The following is a 16891-nucleotide window of genomic DNA, read 5'->3' as shown; positions in this document are numbered from 1 at the left end:
TGTCTGGCATCCCTAAGCACAACGAAACGTCAAATTTTTCTCACTTGCATCACTCTGGCGTGAGTTGTTTCTCACCTCCGAGTGCGCGACGAGAGTGTGTTGTTGTTGGTTCCGCTGTTCGCGACGGAAAGCAAAAATAAACCCCGGTGTGAAGCGCTGTGATAATCTTCTGAGTGGTGCCGAAAGCATATAGCGAAAAATGGCCAGCCGAATTTGCCAACTCTCGCGGGTGGTTCTACGAGGACAGCAACAGCTGAAACTGATCTCTCGGCTCGAGTCGCGAGCCTTGTCCACCTCTGTCCAGGTAGGTGTGCTCGGCTTTTGCAGCTTTTCCCAGCGCATGGATAAAACTTTCGAAAAATTACATAATCTGAGACTGAGACTTTGTTGGACCATAGGTAGAAGGATATGTATGAACCGGGTCGACCAGGGTAACGACTGTTGTTAGTACTTCCATAATAGTATTTCCCCCTTCCAAATCTTATTTTGATTGGTTTCATTTCATCCTTATCAACACCCATCAGTCCTCATGCCATGATCCCTTTTGCTATGTGATGTGCAATCATTCTTCAGTGTCCTTCCACGTCTGCTGTAATGAAGGTGGTGTGAAATGTGTGATATCGATAAGGATAACAACGACGACCGTCTTCTAGCTGACCACCGGAATGGGTCTCCTCAGAAGAAAAAGTTAAAGGTGGTTGGTAAATAATTTGAAATATTTGAAGATTTCCCTTAAATATCGTGTCATTCAGTCTACCAATATTCAATAGAAAATGATGAAGGTTATGTGAGCGTCATTTTCGGATATGGGACACCCAGTAGCCAGAGTCCATAGCAAGGACTACAAATCCTTCAGAGAAATCAAACACAGTGACTGGCAGGTATAATCTAGCGTATCACGCCATAGCTATAACATATAACATATTTACATGTACCGGCTTTACCGTGTTTGATGGCTCACTATATCCCAGTGTTTCCCAATTTCCACGGTCACAAGTTCATTTTTTTTCTAAAGGTTTTATGAAAACTATTTTTACATAAGTGGAAAATGGGGAAATATGGGGTTTCATTTTCATTAGGGCGTTTCATTTCTTCCAAACTTTTATTATATGGGTTGATTACCCCAGGATGCCATAATCAGTGCTGAAAATGTCTTCAAGCATTAGCAGCCATCATGAATATGTCATTCGGAATTTCAAAGTGATAAATATCAACCACCAAGCTGAATACATATTTGGAATATGCTCGCAATGAGTGTGAAGAAAAGTATAGTCATTTAAAAATGGCCCTTGAACTTTCTAAATATAAATCGCATTGCTCTGTTTTCTACCACGACCTACGGATACACATCAAACATTTTCAAAAACTATGCAAACATACTGAAAACTGGGGTGACTCATCTTGCCCTGCCTACCATGCCGCCTACACATTACACGTAGTTATATAGGACGTATGGCATTGTAGTAGGCTAATATACGTATTACAGCAGGCCATGCCAAGTCGCAGTAAAGAAATGGACATTCTATTCTGAGCTGTCATCGCTTACGGACGTGCCTAGAGGGAATACTACAATGGCTGACGAGAACGGGATCGAGCTTGCAAGATTTATCAGAAGCCAGTTACGTTTGCTTGAAGACTCGAAGAAAAATCAGTGAAGAAAGCACAAGAAAAATAATGTGTTGGAGAATTTAAATGAAGAAATGAAAGAATCTGAGCTGAGGGCATACTGAAGCAAATACGACTACGGTAACTAGGGTTGTCTTTGGGTTGTGGTATTCTTTGATGCTTGGAAAAAATGTTTTCACACATTGAATTGTGTAAAATTTCCAAGAATTTCGTAAAGAATGAACATCATCTTTGAAGCATGAACATTGAACATGTTTTATATTTCCTGTGAATTCCCAGAATTCAAGGAGTTGTATTTACCAGGTCATAAAGAGAACCTAAATGAAGGGATTTTAGGATCCAGGCCATTTAGGTAGATAAATGTAGGGAACGATGATTCCAGGCCATTTATCTGAATGCCCACATCGATGAGGCAGCTTATAGAGACTCCAAGTGAAGGGAACCTAAGTTCTAGGCCACTTAGAGAGTCAAGTGAAGGGAACTATGATTCCAGACCATTTGACTGGTCCAGTAATGGACAAAGTAAAGCGAAGGGAACTTAGGGTTCCAGTCCGCAGAATGTGTTGAAATATGATAGTAAAAGATAAATCAGTCGAATTGGGAATCTAGTAACAGCTTGATTGTTAAAAAAATGAGTTTGCTTTAAAAAAAATGGAAATTATGTGTTATTAACAAAAGTAAACGTTTGTGTTGTAATCATTTTCACTACTCCAAACATATGTACTCAAAACGGCAAGTTTACGGGAAGTAAGAAAACCTATAAACTGAGCTTTGGAAAGCATATAAATATACCCTGCTTATATAATAGTTTTCCTAATAAGTATTGAAGATTTTATATTAAGGTCTGTGGCTGTCGGAAGATTCACGACGCCAGTGAATGGAATGCAAGATGAAATGCCGTATGATTGACCAGTAGGAAGGTGGTACTTGGGCCATCGGTCTGATGCGATCAGTCCAAATGTGGACGCGCCGAACCAGAGGATGGTTAATTGGTTTGGAGATGGATTCATCGGTTTCGGATTAGGACACGAGTACGCATGGACAATGTACCGGTTCAAGGACGGCTTGCATATTCCAGGGTGTAAACACACCGGTTCGGAGGATACATTCGCTCAATCTTCACGTGGACACGCCGGTCTGGAAGGAGAATTCGGAGGTAAAGCGATGCTTTTCTGGATGCAAAACACTGAAACCTGAGTGGCTCTGTCGCCTTGAATTTATGAAATAGATTTGAGGGTTTCGTTAAGATCCCATTGTACATAAACAATGTATAGCCTGGCAAGTCAGATATTTGCTTGACACATTAGAAACCATATAGATGGTGACCTTTTCTGAAGTCGGTTTACTATGACACATGTTTATTGAAGTTTAATAGATTTATTATAATTTCTAACAATGGGTAAAATACGGCAAAACATTCGAATATAACGTTGGACTTCGAGTTTCTTTAAGAATATTGTAATTTCCTAAAAAACAATATATAAACGTGGGTAGGTATATTGGTACATTGATACAAGTATGAGTTTATGATGCTTGATGAAAATGAAAGATTTTTACCTTGATCCTACTGTTATCAGTGCAGGAGCAATAATAAAAAAAAAAAACAAATAAAAAGGAGGAGAGATGTAGTAGGCTAATATACGTATTACAGCAGGCCATGCCTAGTCGCAGTAAAGAAATGGGCATTCTATTCTGAGCTGTCATCGCTTACGGACGTGCCTAGAGGGAATACTACATGGCATAAGAAGTATAACGGAAAAATATTTTATTTTTTCCAGTGCAATTTTCAAATAAATATATAACTTTTCTGCGGATCCACGTCGTTGATCTGGGAAAATTATGGAAAGATTCCAAAAATACATTGTACGCTTGAAAACGGCACTGACTCATCTTGCCCCTTGACCCATCTTGCCCCCATATACCACATATATGCGTTACATGGCGACCGTGACAGGACTTAAGCAAAGACGAAATTTGGTATATGTATGATGCATCCTTCGGATGGATGATCACAATGCTAATTCAAGTATCTAGCTCAATACATCATCCTCAGTGATGCCTCCAGGAGATCCATCACGGATCCCTCCAGAATAACCTGCAGGGGATTCCTACAAGAGTTTCTTCTATGATTTCTACAGGATTCCTTCTAGGATTGCTCTTAAATTTACTTCAAAGATTCTTTCAAAATTCCAAACAAGGATTTCTCCAGAAGTTCTTAAAGAGTTCTTTCAGAGATTTACCCAGGAGAATTCAGGGATGCCTCTAGGAGTTTTCTCGTTGATTTTTTTTTTTCAGGATATTTCTTAGCAATCCCTATTAGAGGGCAGTAAACAAACCGATCTCTTCAAGAGTCAAACTACTTTTAACATGTATTGCTTATTTAATGCTTCCAAAGTCGCATTTTCGTGCAAGGACTGAATCTCCTCCATTGTGCGCTTCCAGAAGTCCCTCTCAGGGCACTTCATAGCTTCTTCGAACGAACGGGGCTCGCAGTACTCCTGGGTAGTCATGAACCTCTGTGGTGCGATCTCTTTGGTCGCACGGCTGGATCTACGAACATCAGGTGTACCACTAAACTCATCCTGTCCTTCGATAACCAGAGGCAGATTGTTTTCGATGACCCTATCACCTGACCTAATGGTATCGTCCTGGTCGTCTTCTTTATTGGCTGCTGCCTCGAAGCCGTGGAAATCGTCCTCACTGCAATCATCGCCGTCCTACTTATCATCGATTGTAGGATCTACCGGAATGGAGGAATCGTCATCAGCTCGTTCGCGTGCGTAAGAATCTCATGAACTTTGTCAGGGTTCATCGGAGAAATTTCAGAAAATGGATATGAAACGATACTTGCCTGCGAAGGTTCGGTTTCCCGAACCTCCCGATGTTTCAAAAAAAAAAACGTCGATCTCTACTCGTGGACAGCTTGTGCGTCTCAGGGTCTATGAAACGGTACCGTCGTGCGGGGCTACTTTTGAAATGCGGGGCTATTTTGGACACTTTTGAATGTGGATTTTTTGAGTTCAAAATATTGTTCAAATCTGTTTGATGTCTTTGGGACTATTATGAAGCAATAGTTTTCGCTTCATTTGGTTGAAATTATTTTTCAAACAGACGATTATTGCTTGTCAAGACGCGAAAAAACATCGAATAAACCAATAAAATATACATAACGTATCAGAACATTTGGTCTGTAAGCATTGTTTCTAAAGCTCATAAATTTCAAAGGGTTGATCAATTCATTCAAAATGTATCAACGTAGCATATACAATCGAATATTTGTATCGTTATACATTATAAATGACCGTTTCACCTAAATAAAGGATCAATGGTTCCTCTTTACAGGCTATCTATATAGCAATATCACGCTGCACATAATACCAAAGGTAGAACGGAACCATCTTAAAACGCATATATTTATTGAAATCATGTCCGATATAGTATACTACAGTATTGGTACAAAGTAGTTTTCTAAATAACACTGGAATTTGAAATGCAGTATTGTTATAGATAACAATGTCCAAAGTAGCCCCCATCCGGTTCTGTATGACATGTGTCCGATTGGTGTATGAACAACTTTTTTGTTTATTGATGGATTTAGTTCAAATTTTGCATACATCCTACATACATACTCACGATTATTATGTGTAAAAATATTGGGAATTCATTCACTACTCTGGGAGTTATAATGTCATAAAGTTGAAAAACCATGAAAAAGTGTAAAAAGAAGCCCCGCACGACGGTAGGCCTTATGTTGGAGAGAGTAGCCCACGAACAACATCTTCTTGGATTTCGCATGAAACTTTGAACGCTTCTCCGATGGAATTCATACGTAGATCCACGAACCAAATATCTTGAGGTGGCTGATATCAGGCTTTTCTCCAGTCCACATCTCGTACGGGGTTGACGGTATAGGCTTTGTTGGCAAACGGTATTGAACGTATGTGGCCGTATTCACTGTTTCGGTCCAGTACTTGTTTGGTAACTGCGCGTCCAGAATCGTACAGCGGGCCATCTCCACATACAGACATACATACATTTATTTGTTCAACATCACATTTAAGACAAGACATAATCAACAATAGTACGCCACAATACTCGGTTTGTGGCTGCCGCTCTCCATCCTCTGCGCTCCACGCCTTCTTGTGCCAACCGGATCATTTGCAAACACCAGCTTTGCATGGTTGTTGTTCGGCATTCTTGCAACATGCCCTGCCCATCGTATCCTTCCGGCTTTGGCCACCTTCTGGATGCTGGCTGGGTTCGCCGTAAAGTGCTGCCAGCTCGTGGTTCATTCTTCTCCCCCACACACCGTTCTCCTGCACACCGCCGAAGATCGTCCTTAGCACACGTCGCTCGAAAACTCCGAGTGCTTGCAGGATGTAAGGATCCGAGGTAGACGAATTCCCCCACCGCCTCGGCAGTATCCCCGTCTATCGTAACATTACTACCCAGACGGATCCGGTCGTGTTCGGTTCCGCCTACCAGCATGTACTTTGTTTTTGAGGCATTCACCGACAGTCCAACCTTTGCAGCTTTCAGGCGGGTGTACAGCTCTGTCACCGTTCTAAATGTTCTGGCGATAATGTCCATGTCGTCCGCAAAGCACACAAATGCATCGGATTTTGTGAAAATCGTTCCTCGGCTGTTGAGCCCGGCTCGTCGCATCACACCTTCCAGAGCGATGTTGAACAGTAGGCATGAGAGACCATCACTTTGTCGCAGTCCTGGGCCATCTCCACTAGTGAGCGATTCTTACGCTCCGAAACTCCGTTCTGTTACGGGGTATACGCTGTGGTGAACTGCTGGGTGATTCCTTCTTGACGACAGTAACGATCCAGGGTTAAGTTTCAGTACTCATTCCCTTGATCCGATCGAATCACTTTGGGAGCTCTTCCGAAGAAAGAGGTTTTTGACATATTGCACATAACTCTTGAATCCGCTCTGTCACTTCAGATTTCTTTTTCAGAAAATACACGACTGTTTTTTTTTTGTTTTTATAATTGTGTATTTTAACTTAAATGCTAATTCTACACTCAATACACGACGGTGTACCGGGAATGGTCATCGATCATTGTTAGGAAGTAACGACAACCCCTTGGTGCCTTGGTGTCGGTGTCTGCATTGTTTACATCCGTGTGGATAACGTCCAGAGGCTGCTTGGATTTCTTACTCGATCTCTTGGGAAACGGTAGACGCGTCATCTTACCCTCCAGGCAGTATTCGCACGTTACGTAGTGCTCACAGTCTTCGTTTTGAATTCCAGGGGCTAGCCCTTGCCTCTCCAGAGCCTGAATCGCACCTGGCTCGCGATGTCCCTCCCGACATGGTCATGTCGGCTATCGCATTATCGTCCTTTAGGATGCAGCACCCATTCGCTTCAAGAACGATCTTGGCACCGTTGGTGGCGAGTCTCTTTACAGAAATAAGGTTGGACTCAAACTGCGGATCGTACATCGCATCTGAGAGGAGAACATTACTACGTTCTTCCTCCAGACCATCCTGCAGGAACCTAATCATTCTGTGGTGATCTACTTGCCATCCGCCAGGAACACGCTCTGTTTCATGCTTCTGTTCAACGTCACGAGGTAGTCCAGATTGACACACTTGTGGGACGTCGCGCCGGAGTCGATGATCCACGCGTCCCGCTCACATATCTTCGGCAACGCCAAGAACGAAAATTCAAGTTTCTTGGAATCTTGGTACCTAGTCCGTCCTTGCTTCCGAAGCTTCTGCATAGTGGTTCCGAATAACGTTCCATGTCTGCTTGGCCATTCTCGTATTCTTGATCAGATTCAATTTGGCGTCTTCCAAAAGCAGCCCAATAGTGGCATGGGCCTTCTAGTCACCATTGTCCCACCCAAGTTTTCACCGCAGCGGTACAATATAATCAATACAATACAATCAATTTTCAAAGAATTAAACCTATTTGAGATCACTATTCACTTTCGCAATTTCAAGCATCAAATCAAACATGCGAAGTTAATTCTATAGTAAAAATATGATTTGTTTGCTACGACGAGAACAACACAATTCATTCAGTTGAAAATAAATTATTTGTTATAGGGGAAATTATGTATTTTCGGCAGTTTTCTCTTTGTCTTGGGGGTTTTCTTGAGCTGTTGAACTCGGAGTTTACCTCATGTTATTTCCAACCAAGAATTATACGACCAAGTTTCAGGAAATTTGGCCGACAAAAAAAAACCCATGATGAAGAGAACAAACCAGCCGATAATACCCATCGCCACCCTATGTTACTAGAGAAATCTACAAAAATATGTAACATTACATATTAATTACCATTTGTGTTTTGTGTTTTAAATGTAAACTTCATTCTTGATATTCACTATATCAAGAGGTTTGATAAATCCTCGTTAAGAACAGTGATGCCAGTAAAACCGCAAATGAGCTTATAAGTTTAGATATTAAACACATGCTAACTAAGAGGCTGTAACATATTAGAACATATCTAAAACATAATTTAAATTTGAAGAGGGTGAGCAGGTAGAAACTTTGGCAGTGAAAGTAAACATTTTGATGAGTTGAGAAATTTGAAATAAAATGTCCCAAGTAACAATCCCTATGCTTTCTGTTCTTAGACATTATTTATAAAGGTTTTGTCATTGATTCGCTAAAGCCGTTTAGGTTTGATAATGCATTATATATTGTTAAGCAGTCTCAATGACAAATGCAACTTCAAAACACTTTGTAGATACCTTTAAGTCAATCCAATAAAACTTATTTGCTTGCTTTTTTTTTCGAGCAAAAATTTCATTCTAAGCGGACTGTTAAATCTTAATCCTAAAACTTCTTTCAAAGCCGTATACATAAAATGCAATGCATAGGCCCTAAAACTTAATAGATTGCATAAACTGCCGTGAATCGCATATCTGTCCCATTTGCATAAGACATCCAGCAAAGATGGGACTGATATACGATTCACGGTAGTAAAGTCGTCATAAAGTAATCATAAACATTTTCGGGATATCGAACGGAAGCATTAAAGCAAGCTAAGGAGCGTTACTGCATTGCGATCTTTGCGAGAAAAATATATTTGGTACGCAATACAAACGAAAACGTAATCAATCGCGCATAATTTCCGTTTCCATTCTTTGTTGATGTTTCATTATTGTGATTTATTTTACTATCCTCTCCTCTTCTTGGCGTAACGTCCTCACTGGGACAAAGCCTGCTTCTCAGCTTAGTGTTCTATGAGCACTTCCACAGTTATTAACTGAGAGCTTCCTCTGCCAATGACCATTTTGCATGTGTATATCGTGTGGCAGGCACGAAGATACTCTATGCCCAAGGAAGTCAAGGAAATTTCCATTACGAAAAGATCCTGGGCCGACCGGGAATCGAACCCGTCACCCTCAGCATGGTCATGCTGAATACCCGTGCGTTTACCGCCTCGGCTATAGGGGCCCCTTATTTTACTATCTACCTCCCTAATACTCGAACAGATAAAACAAAAGCCTCAAAATATCACGGAACACTTCTTGCATTGTACGGGTAAACTTTTTTGGCATGAGTTTCGCTGCCGTAGAAATTGGCAAGCAAATATCATGGACATGGTGGACCGACATTATTTTGTTATTTTTTGCATCCTCAACCATTTAAAATTTACTTCAATCCATCAATTTCAGATTTTTTTAGATTTTAATCGTTCATTCAAGATGTTTTCCGAACTTTGATAAGGTTTGTTGATCTTTTTGCGACCTACGCAACAGAGTTTATCTTTGCTGTAAAGCGGACTACAGGATTATGTCATAAAATTGAGTAGCATATGGAACGTTTGGGAGAATGGTTTTAACAACCTCCTGTAGGGTGGGCCCTTTTTGGCTTTAAAGGGTTTTATCGAGGTTTTATTAAAGCTGTTAGGGTTACTAAGCTTTAAAATGAGTTTTATCGGTTTGAATGTAACAACAGCTTGTAGGCAATGAGAAACCTAAAAATGTTACTTGGGGTTTAGAAATTGCTCGTGAGGTACATTACCATACCACAGGCAATATGTCAATCCATTATTTTATAAACATCGACGACACTGTTACAAAAAACTTTTATTCTCACGGGCAGCTTTTCAAATCAAACCCACAAATAGCACCGCATCGAGATTATTTGTTCACTTATGCCCGCGCCCATATCAACGCAATGTTCTTCTAGGTGTTTTCAACTATTGGTTGAGATTTTTCATTCAGTAGCTAACGCTTGTATAATTTTCATTCATTCAGCTCTGAACCACGACTCTTTCGGTTGACCGATTTCCCGAGGAGCAGAAAATACCAACACGAAAGAATAAGGCTTAGTGTCAAAAATGTAATTCAAATTCAAAAAGTTATATGAACTTAAATAACAAATTATTGAAGAACCGTTGAAATCTTAATTTGATTCATTTTAACCTATAAATTTTATGTTTGTCAAAATTGCCGAATGGTTCAAGAATTGTATTCAATTTGACCACAGTATATCTTGCTTATCGCAGTCAGAGATCCTTATCAGTCCATCAATTTCTACATTTCGTTCGTTTCGGTCTTATCTCCCACTACTGTATAAAACAGTGTGCTAAAAGTAAAAATCATCAACCAACCGCGAAAAGAAGGCACGTCACACCACAATTGGCTTAAGCTTATTTCAAGTTTCCATCTCACTTAAGCCGTCGCCGTTTCCGACCCATCCAGCCAGTAGACGTTTGACCGTTCGAAAAGCAACAAGTTCGCCAGAGCAAAGCACGGTGCGCTGCACTGCACCATCGTGAACCGGTTTATTGTTATTATTCGTCGTTTCCTTTTACTTTCGTGTTTTTGTGAATATTTCTCTATTGGATGATACTACATACGCACCACGTACGACCTATCACGACACTCCCGAGGGCAGATTCGCACTTAGTCACTACTGGTGGTTGAACTACTGCAGTTCGCCCGATTAAACATTCATTTATCCAAGAAGTGTACATAGTCTGCTTGTTATCACATTATCACCCAACTAATGGACACGGTAATTGATTGTATTCATAGAGATATTTTACAAGTGCTAAATTTTGGTGAGATGACGAGAAGCCCCTCGTCCTCCTCATAACTGTTGCATAACACGTGACGTGTCGCCGTGCAAGCTTTCCGTTTGTTTCCATGCACCTAGTTTGTAACCAACTGATTTATACCTATTTGTTGATTGTTTTTTTTTTCTCTTTCTTTTTTTCTTACAGCTGAGCAAAGATGTGGGCTTCCGTACCGAGTCGGACACCTTTGGGGAGCTGAAGGTGCCCAACGACAAGTATTATGGCGCCCAGACGGTGCGTTCGACGATGAACTTCCCCATCGGAGGCCCCACCGAGCGGATGCCGGTAAGTGTTCCCAAAATTACAATAAAGAAGTAAAAAATCAAACTTAATAGGGTGACGATGGGTATTATCGGCAGGTTTGTTCTCTTCCTCATGAGGGGTTTTTGTCGGTCAAATTTCCTGAAACTTGGCCGCATACTTCAACTTGGTTGGGAGGGATTTGAGGCCAACTTTGAGTTCAACAGCTTTCAAAAAACCCTTCATGACGAAGAGAACAAAACTACCGAAAATACACAATTTCTTTCCCCTATCCACAAATAGGGTTCCGAGCTACTTGGGCAGTAGCTGGTATTTTGGGCATACTTCCGCTATCACTCAGTCAATTTCAAATCAAAAGACTTGAATTTTTGTACACGGCTAGATACTACCTGGGTAGAAAAAAATAACTAACGAAGATCAAATTTTGCTATTAAAAATGAATAGCAGAATGGCAAAATTTGTTATTGATTTGTTGGGAATAAGAATTTAAAGTACAAATTTAATACTGACTTTGTACCGGAAAATAACTCGATAATAACTAATTTTATCCTTATAAGAACAAACCAAGGACAAAATATTTCAAAATGTAGAATAACTGAATAAGTTATTATCGAGTTATTGAGAACAAAGTAGGTACAAAATAAGTTATTTTAAAAAAGATCATCATAAATGTGAATTTTGTTCTTAAAATTGAAAAAAAATGTATTGTAAACTCAGAAATGTTTTGTCCTTGGTTTGATCTTATAATAACAAAATTAGCTATTGGCTACTTTTTTTCCCCAACAAAGTGAGTTATCATTTTTTGTTCTTCTAGCTCTTATTCCTAACACACCAATAACAAAATTTGCTTTTCATCAATATTCTATTTAAAATAAAATAAATACTAAAAAACTCATCAATAACAAAACAAGTTATGTTTGCAAAATATGCCATTGGGATGCTATTCATAACATAACATAATATTATACTTTTGATGCTCAGAAGAACTTATTTTGCAATGATTGCATATTTTGTTATTATTCAGTTATTTATTGTTATTCAATAATAACTCAGAAATAATAAACTTAGCAATGATAACATTTTTTGTTCTAAGCAAATTATTTAGTGTTATTCATAAACAACATAAGAATGATAAAATGAGATATGATGGCAAAATGTGTTATTATGTTGTGCTTGGTTTGTTCTTTGCCTCTACCCGGGTATACCTCACCGCGTACAAAAAATTAAAGCATTTTATTCATAATTGATTGAGTTATAACGAAAAAGCGCCCAAAATAGAAGCTCTGCCGAGATAGTTGCATGGGTATGAGATATACATTTACATTCTCACTAGCGCCGTCTGCTGCCCCTACTAGAATCTTTTCTAGGATTCCTCTAGAAATTCCTACAGTGATTACCCAACTAACATTTTCAGCGCTATAAGCTTCAGTCATTTGCTTTCTGTTGTGTAACCATCGAGTAAAAGCAGTCAACGCTGAATAGAAGGAAAGCTAGTCAAATATAAATCATAAGCTAATACACGACTGCAAAACAAGCACCATACAGCTACCAAACTCGGTTTTCAGAAATCCATTGCTTGTCACTGGGGCTGCCTTTACTCCACCCTATTCCAACTCCGGGAGATTTCCCGGAAGATGTGAAAACTTGAACACATCGAATAGGAGTCCCCACTAACAAAACAGCTGCTACTATACAGTACAATTTATTATACTGACAAATCCCCAAACCAGCAGCGCTTTAAAGGCCGTTATGCGATTTCATTACGGCTAGAAGCTGTAATAAAGAAACTGTTGGTTTACCAACACGGCTTGTCGGATATAAACATTATTATCACAACAAACTTTAAGCGGGATATATAGCTACTACACAAATTCTTTACAGCTATCCATGTATGTGCTGTGAAATTATTTGGGTTGCTTTTATTGCACTTTAATTCAATGCCGGAAGATTTGCCGGAAGATGTGCAAATCGAGTAAGAGTCCCAGCCACTACAACAGCTGCTTTTATACAGTACGTTTTGTAATGTTGCCAAAACACAAAACAGCAGCGCTTCGTAGCCGTTTAAAGAACACTCTTTCAGCTAGAAGCTGTGAAGAAGAATCTGTTGGCGCAACCACACAGCTTGTTCAATGTAAACATTATTGCGTTTGACGTTTCACAAGCTTTTACAGCAAGATGAAGTTGGGTAAGGTTTCTTGTGGCACAATTATGAAGCCTTGTCTGGAGTAAAACAAAACGGGCTATTTTCCACGTTATTTATATATAGCAGTGTGGCAGCGAGGACATCATCGGGACCAGTGGATACGGAGATCGGGAGTTCGATTCCAACTAGCGGCAAGTACTTTAATTATTCAATTTTAAAAGTGATAATTCCAGTTCCACATGTATTGCGTCACGGTATCCATAACCTAATTATATTTAATCGTTTAATTTGGGGATGCCGTAAAACTATTATTTAACAACTGCGAAAAGGCTGAAAAAGCGCCTTCTCAAGATGTTATTCAGTTAGTGGTTACATAGGAGCCGAGAAAAGAGCTATGACTAGGTGGCATAGAAGCTGATCGCACAGCATGTACAAGCTGATTAAGTTCGCCAGATTCATTGGTATAGGGCTTGCATAGAAGCTTCCGTCCATATGTACAACACAGTAACTCAGCATCAAGCCGTATTAAGGACGCTTTGTTGACGTTTACATTCACAATAAATGTTAGTTGGGTACTCCACCAGGAGTTCCTTCAGTTATTTCTGCACGAGTTTTCCAAGGATTCCTACAGAAATTCTTCCAATAATTTCTCTTCTGGAAGTTCTTCAGGGATCCCTACTGTAAATTCTTCACCCGAGTATCATTTTTAAGTCGAGTAGATTCCAAGACGTTATAAATGCCATCATAACTCCTAAATGAAATCATCTTGGTTTTGCGGCGGTACTCAAAACCTCTTGAAAGCAAATAAGACATCCAACTGGTTGCTCGGGCGAGCATCGCTTCTGAAATTCCTTCGGGGATTCCTCTTGGAATTCCTTCGGGATGCCTCATGGAGATTTTTCAGAGATTCTTTCAAGAGTTCTTTTACGGATTTTTGTAGGAGTTCCTTCGAGGACTTCTGCAGTATAGTAGTTCTTTCAAAGATTTATCCAGAAGCTTTTTCGGTGATCTCTCTAGGAATTTCAGGGCGATTCAGGGATGCCTTCAGGTGCCTCATCAGGTAATCGTCCAGAAGTTCCTTCAGAGATTCTTTCAGGAAGATTCAGAGACTCCTCCAGGAGATTCATCAGCAATTCCTACAGAAGGTCCTTTAGAGATTTGTCTAAGTATTTCTCCAGGGATTCCTCTAGAAGTTACTTTAGGAGTTTCTACAAGGATTAGTCCAGGAGTTCCTCCAGAGCAGCTTCCTCCAGGAGTTTCAGGGATTCGTATAAATGTTTCTTTAGAGATTCCTTCTGCAATTCCTTCAGGGATTCCTGCAGAAGTTCCTACAGAGTTCTCTCCAAGATTTTCTTCCGAGACTTCTGCAAGAGCCTAATCGAATTCAAGGATTCTCTAGAATTTCATTCAGGGATTAATCCAGGAGTTTCTTCTACGATTCCTCACTCTAAGAAAAGGTCCTCAGAAATAAGTGAGATTCACACAAACCTGATCTAAACTGGGACAGCTAATATAAAAGAGTAAATCGTATTCTCAGCGCAAGTGTTGAACTAAGAGTGGAAATCTCTTAAGTTTAATCCGTATAATATTCTGGATTGTGTGTAAAATATTATACGCCTTCCCGAGCAAAGGTCAAATACTGACGATCAATATGTGATATGGGTTTGTTTGAGATAAGAGGTAAAAGTACTGAAAATAATAGCAAATATTTGTTCTTGAACCAATTATCCAATAGCAAAATTTTATATTTGAAGATAAATCAAATAGCTCATTGCTATTGGTTAGATCTTACTAAGAGCTAAATGTGTTATGATGATATTGTTCCAGGAGTAAAATTGAGATATTATTTTCAGTACTTTTACCTCTTATCTCAAACAAACAAATATCACTTTTTGATCTCCGTATCAAAATATGCTATTATTGAGCTATTTTTCTCTGCTCGGGTTAACCCTTAGAAGCCGAAATTTTTCCAAGCGTTATTACAGAGTTTTTTCTATGCATGTGTGTGGTGTTGGTGCCCAACAGCATATAAAGGGTAGAATATTTTTTTTTCTGGACATCCTAGATCATCCAAACTGTTCTTGAGTTTAGATCCTTAACTCTACGCGTGTAACGGTAACTTCTTTAATTATACAAAGCTACGGTTTGTATTCCATCATGTCCAGTAAGTCATCTGAAAGTTCAATAGACAGTATCAGATCAGTCGGGATATCTTAGCCCATCCAAACTGTTCTTGAGTTGTTTCAATCAACTAAGCTCCATAACAGTAAGGATGGTTCATAATATTCCAAAAACATATTACAACGCTCATTGTTCTTCATTAAGCGGTTACTGATTACAGTTGGATGTGTAATGTTACAGTTCATTGTAGGAATAACTATTGTTACTGCCAAAAGCTAAACTTCAGGACTGTTTGGACGACCCTAAATGTCCCAACGGTTCATAATAATATATAGTACCTAGACTTCATGTTGGTCTAGTAACCGCGATTTATTATGCAACTTTACTCAGTATATTACATATGGCTGTTGTTACGAAGTACCTGAAGTACTGAACTCCAAGATAGTTTGGCTGACCTGGAATATTCCTATAATGTCTCGAAATGGCATTTGAGCTTCCAAGAGTTTCATGGATTCCAGCAAATAAGGCAATGCTGTTATTTATGGTGAAAACACTTTAAATTATTCTTGTAGAATTGAAGGAGTTCATTATAGGACAGTCTGTACAACCTTAAATAACCTAAAGGTTAATAATAATGTCAAGTAGACTTAAGATTGGTTCAGTGCGTGCGGTTAATTATGCAACGTTACTCAGTATAACAGATATGGCTACTGTTACGAGAGTAGACCTGAAGTTCTGAACTCCAAAGAAGTTTGGTTGATCTGGAATATCCCTAAAACACAAGAAATTATTCTTGTAGATTTGAAGGACTTTACTACACAATAGTTTGGAACACCTAGAACATCCCAGAATATAAAGCACCTTTTGATATTCTTGACGAAGGTTTAATGAGTACCCAAGTGAACGTAACCCATATCCAAATTCAGCATTTAGAACAACTAGTATGTTAATTAGTTCGTTTCTCCAAACTATATGGTGTTCAGGATATTCTAGAATCTAGATTGTCAGTGAAGTCTTAAATACAAATATTCCCACTTTTCCTTAATAGAGGACTCAATTTGCAAAAACTTTGTCGAAGACGGTATTCTGTTTTATTGGATGTGTAACTTAATACAACCGTTTCTATGTTGGGATTATATACACTACCCGCCATAAATATGGAATCGCATCGCCTAGTATTGCAACACCCCAGTTGAATATTGCAGCACCCCCAGAAAGTTTGGCATCACCTGAAGACTTCATCACTTTCTGAACTGTATCTCAAAAACCGTATCCCCTGCATAGTTTAGACCTTCAGCAAAGTTGATCAGAGGACCTATGGCTATCAAGTGGTGGTAAGTTTAGTGCGTAATTCCGCCGCTATGTGGCGCCAGTGTGCGTTTAAAACGAAGTACTTTGACATGGTTTATCTCATTATTCTGACCACCTAGAAAGTTCGTGTCTTCGGCAAAGTTGACCAGACGGTCTATGGCTATCAAATGGCGGTTAGTTTAGTGCGTAATTCCGCCGCTGGGTGGCGCCAGTGTGCGTTTAAAACGAAGTACTTCGGCATGGGTTATCTCATGATTCTGACCACCTAGAAAGTTCGTGTCTTCGGCAAAGTTGATCAGACGGTCTATGGCTATCAAATGGTGGTAAATATAGTGCGTAATTCCGACGCTATGTGACGCCCGTGTGCATTTAAAACG

The 16891-nt window shown here is 39.6% G+C and overlaps 1 protein-coding gene across 3 annotated transcripts in view; it reads left to right on the top strand.

Moving 5' to 3' along the window:
* Positions 1 to 66: 66 nt before the first annotated feature.
* Positions 67 to 16891, top strand: part of LOC109405631 (fumarate hydratase, mitochondrial) — a 30207-nt gene continuing 13382 nt past the window's right edge. The window contains exons 1-2 of one of the 3 annotated variants that reach the window (XM_029858102.2): positions 67 to 304; positions 10826 to 10963. In XM_029858102.2, coding sequence (XP_029713962.1) covers positions 200 to 304; positions 10826 to 10963 — 243 coding nt within the window. In that variant the 5' untranslated portion in view covers positions 67 to 199. Of the gene's footprint in view, positions 305 to 588; positions 698 to 10296; positions 10618 to 10825; positions 10964 to 16891 lie in introns of those variants that run through there. The other 2 variants (XM_029858103.2, XM_019678857.3) reach the window with 2 other exon arrangements.

This window comes from Aedes albopictus, chromosome 3, assembly GCF_035046485.1.
Source record: "Aedes albopictus strain Foshan chromosome 3, AalbF5, whole genome shotgun sequence".
NCBI lineage: Eukaryota > Metazoa > Arthropoda > Insecta > Diptera > Culicidae > Aedes > Aedes albopictus.
The sequence above is the reverse complement of the archived record's forward strand: the minus strand, read 5'-3'. Positions and strand labels throughout refer to the sequence as shown.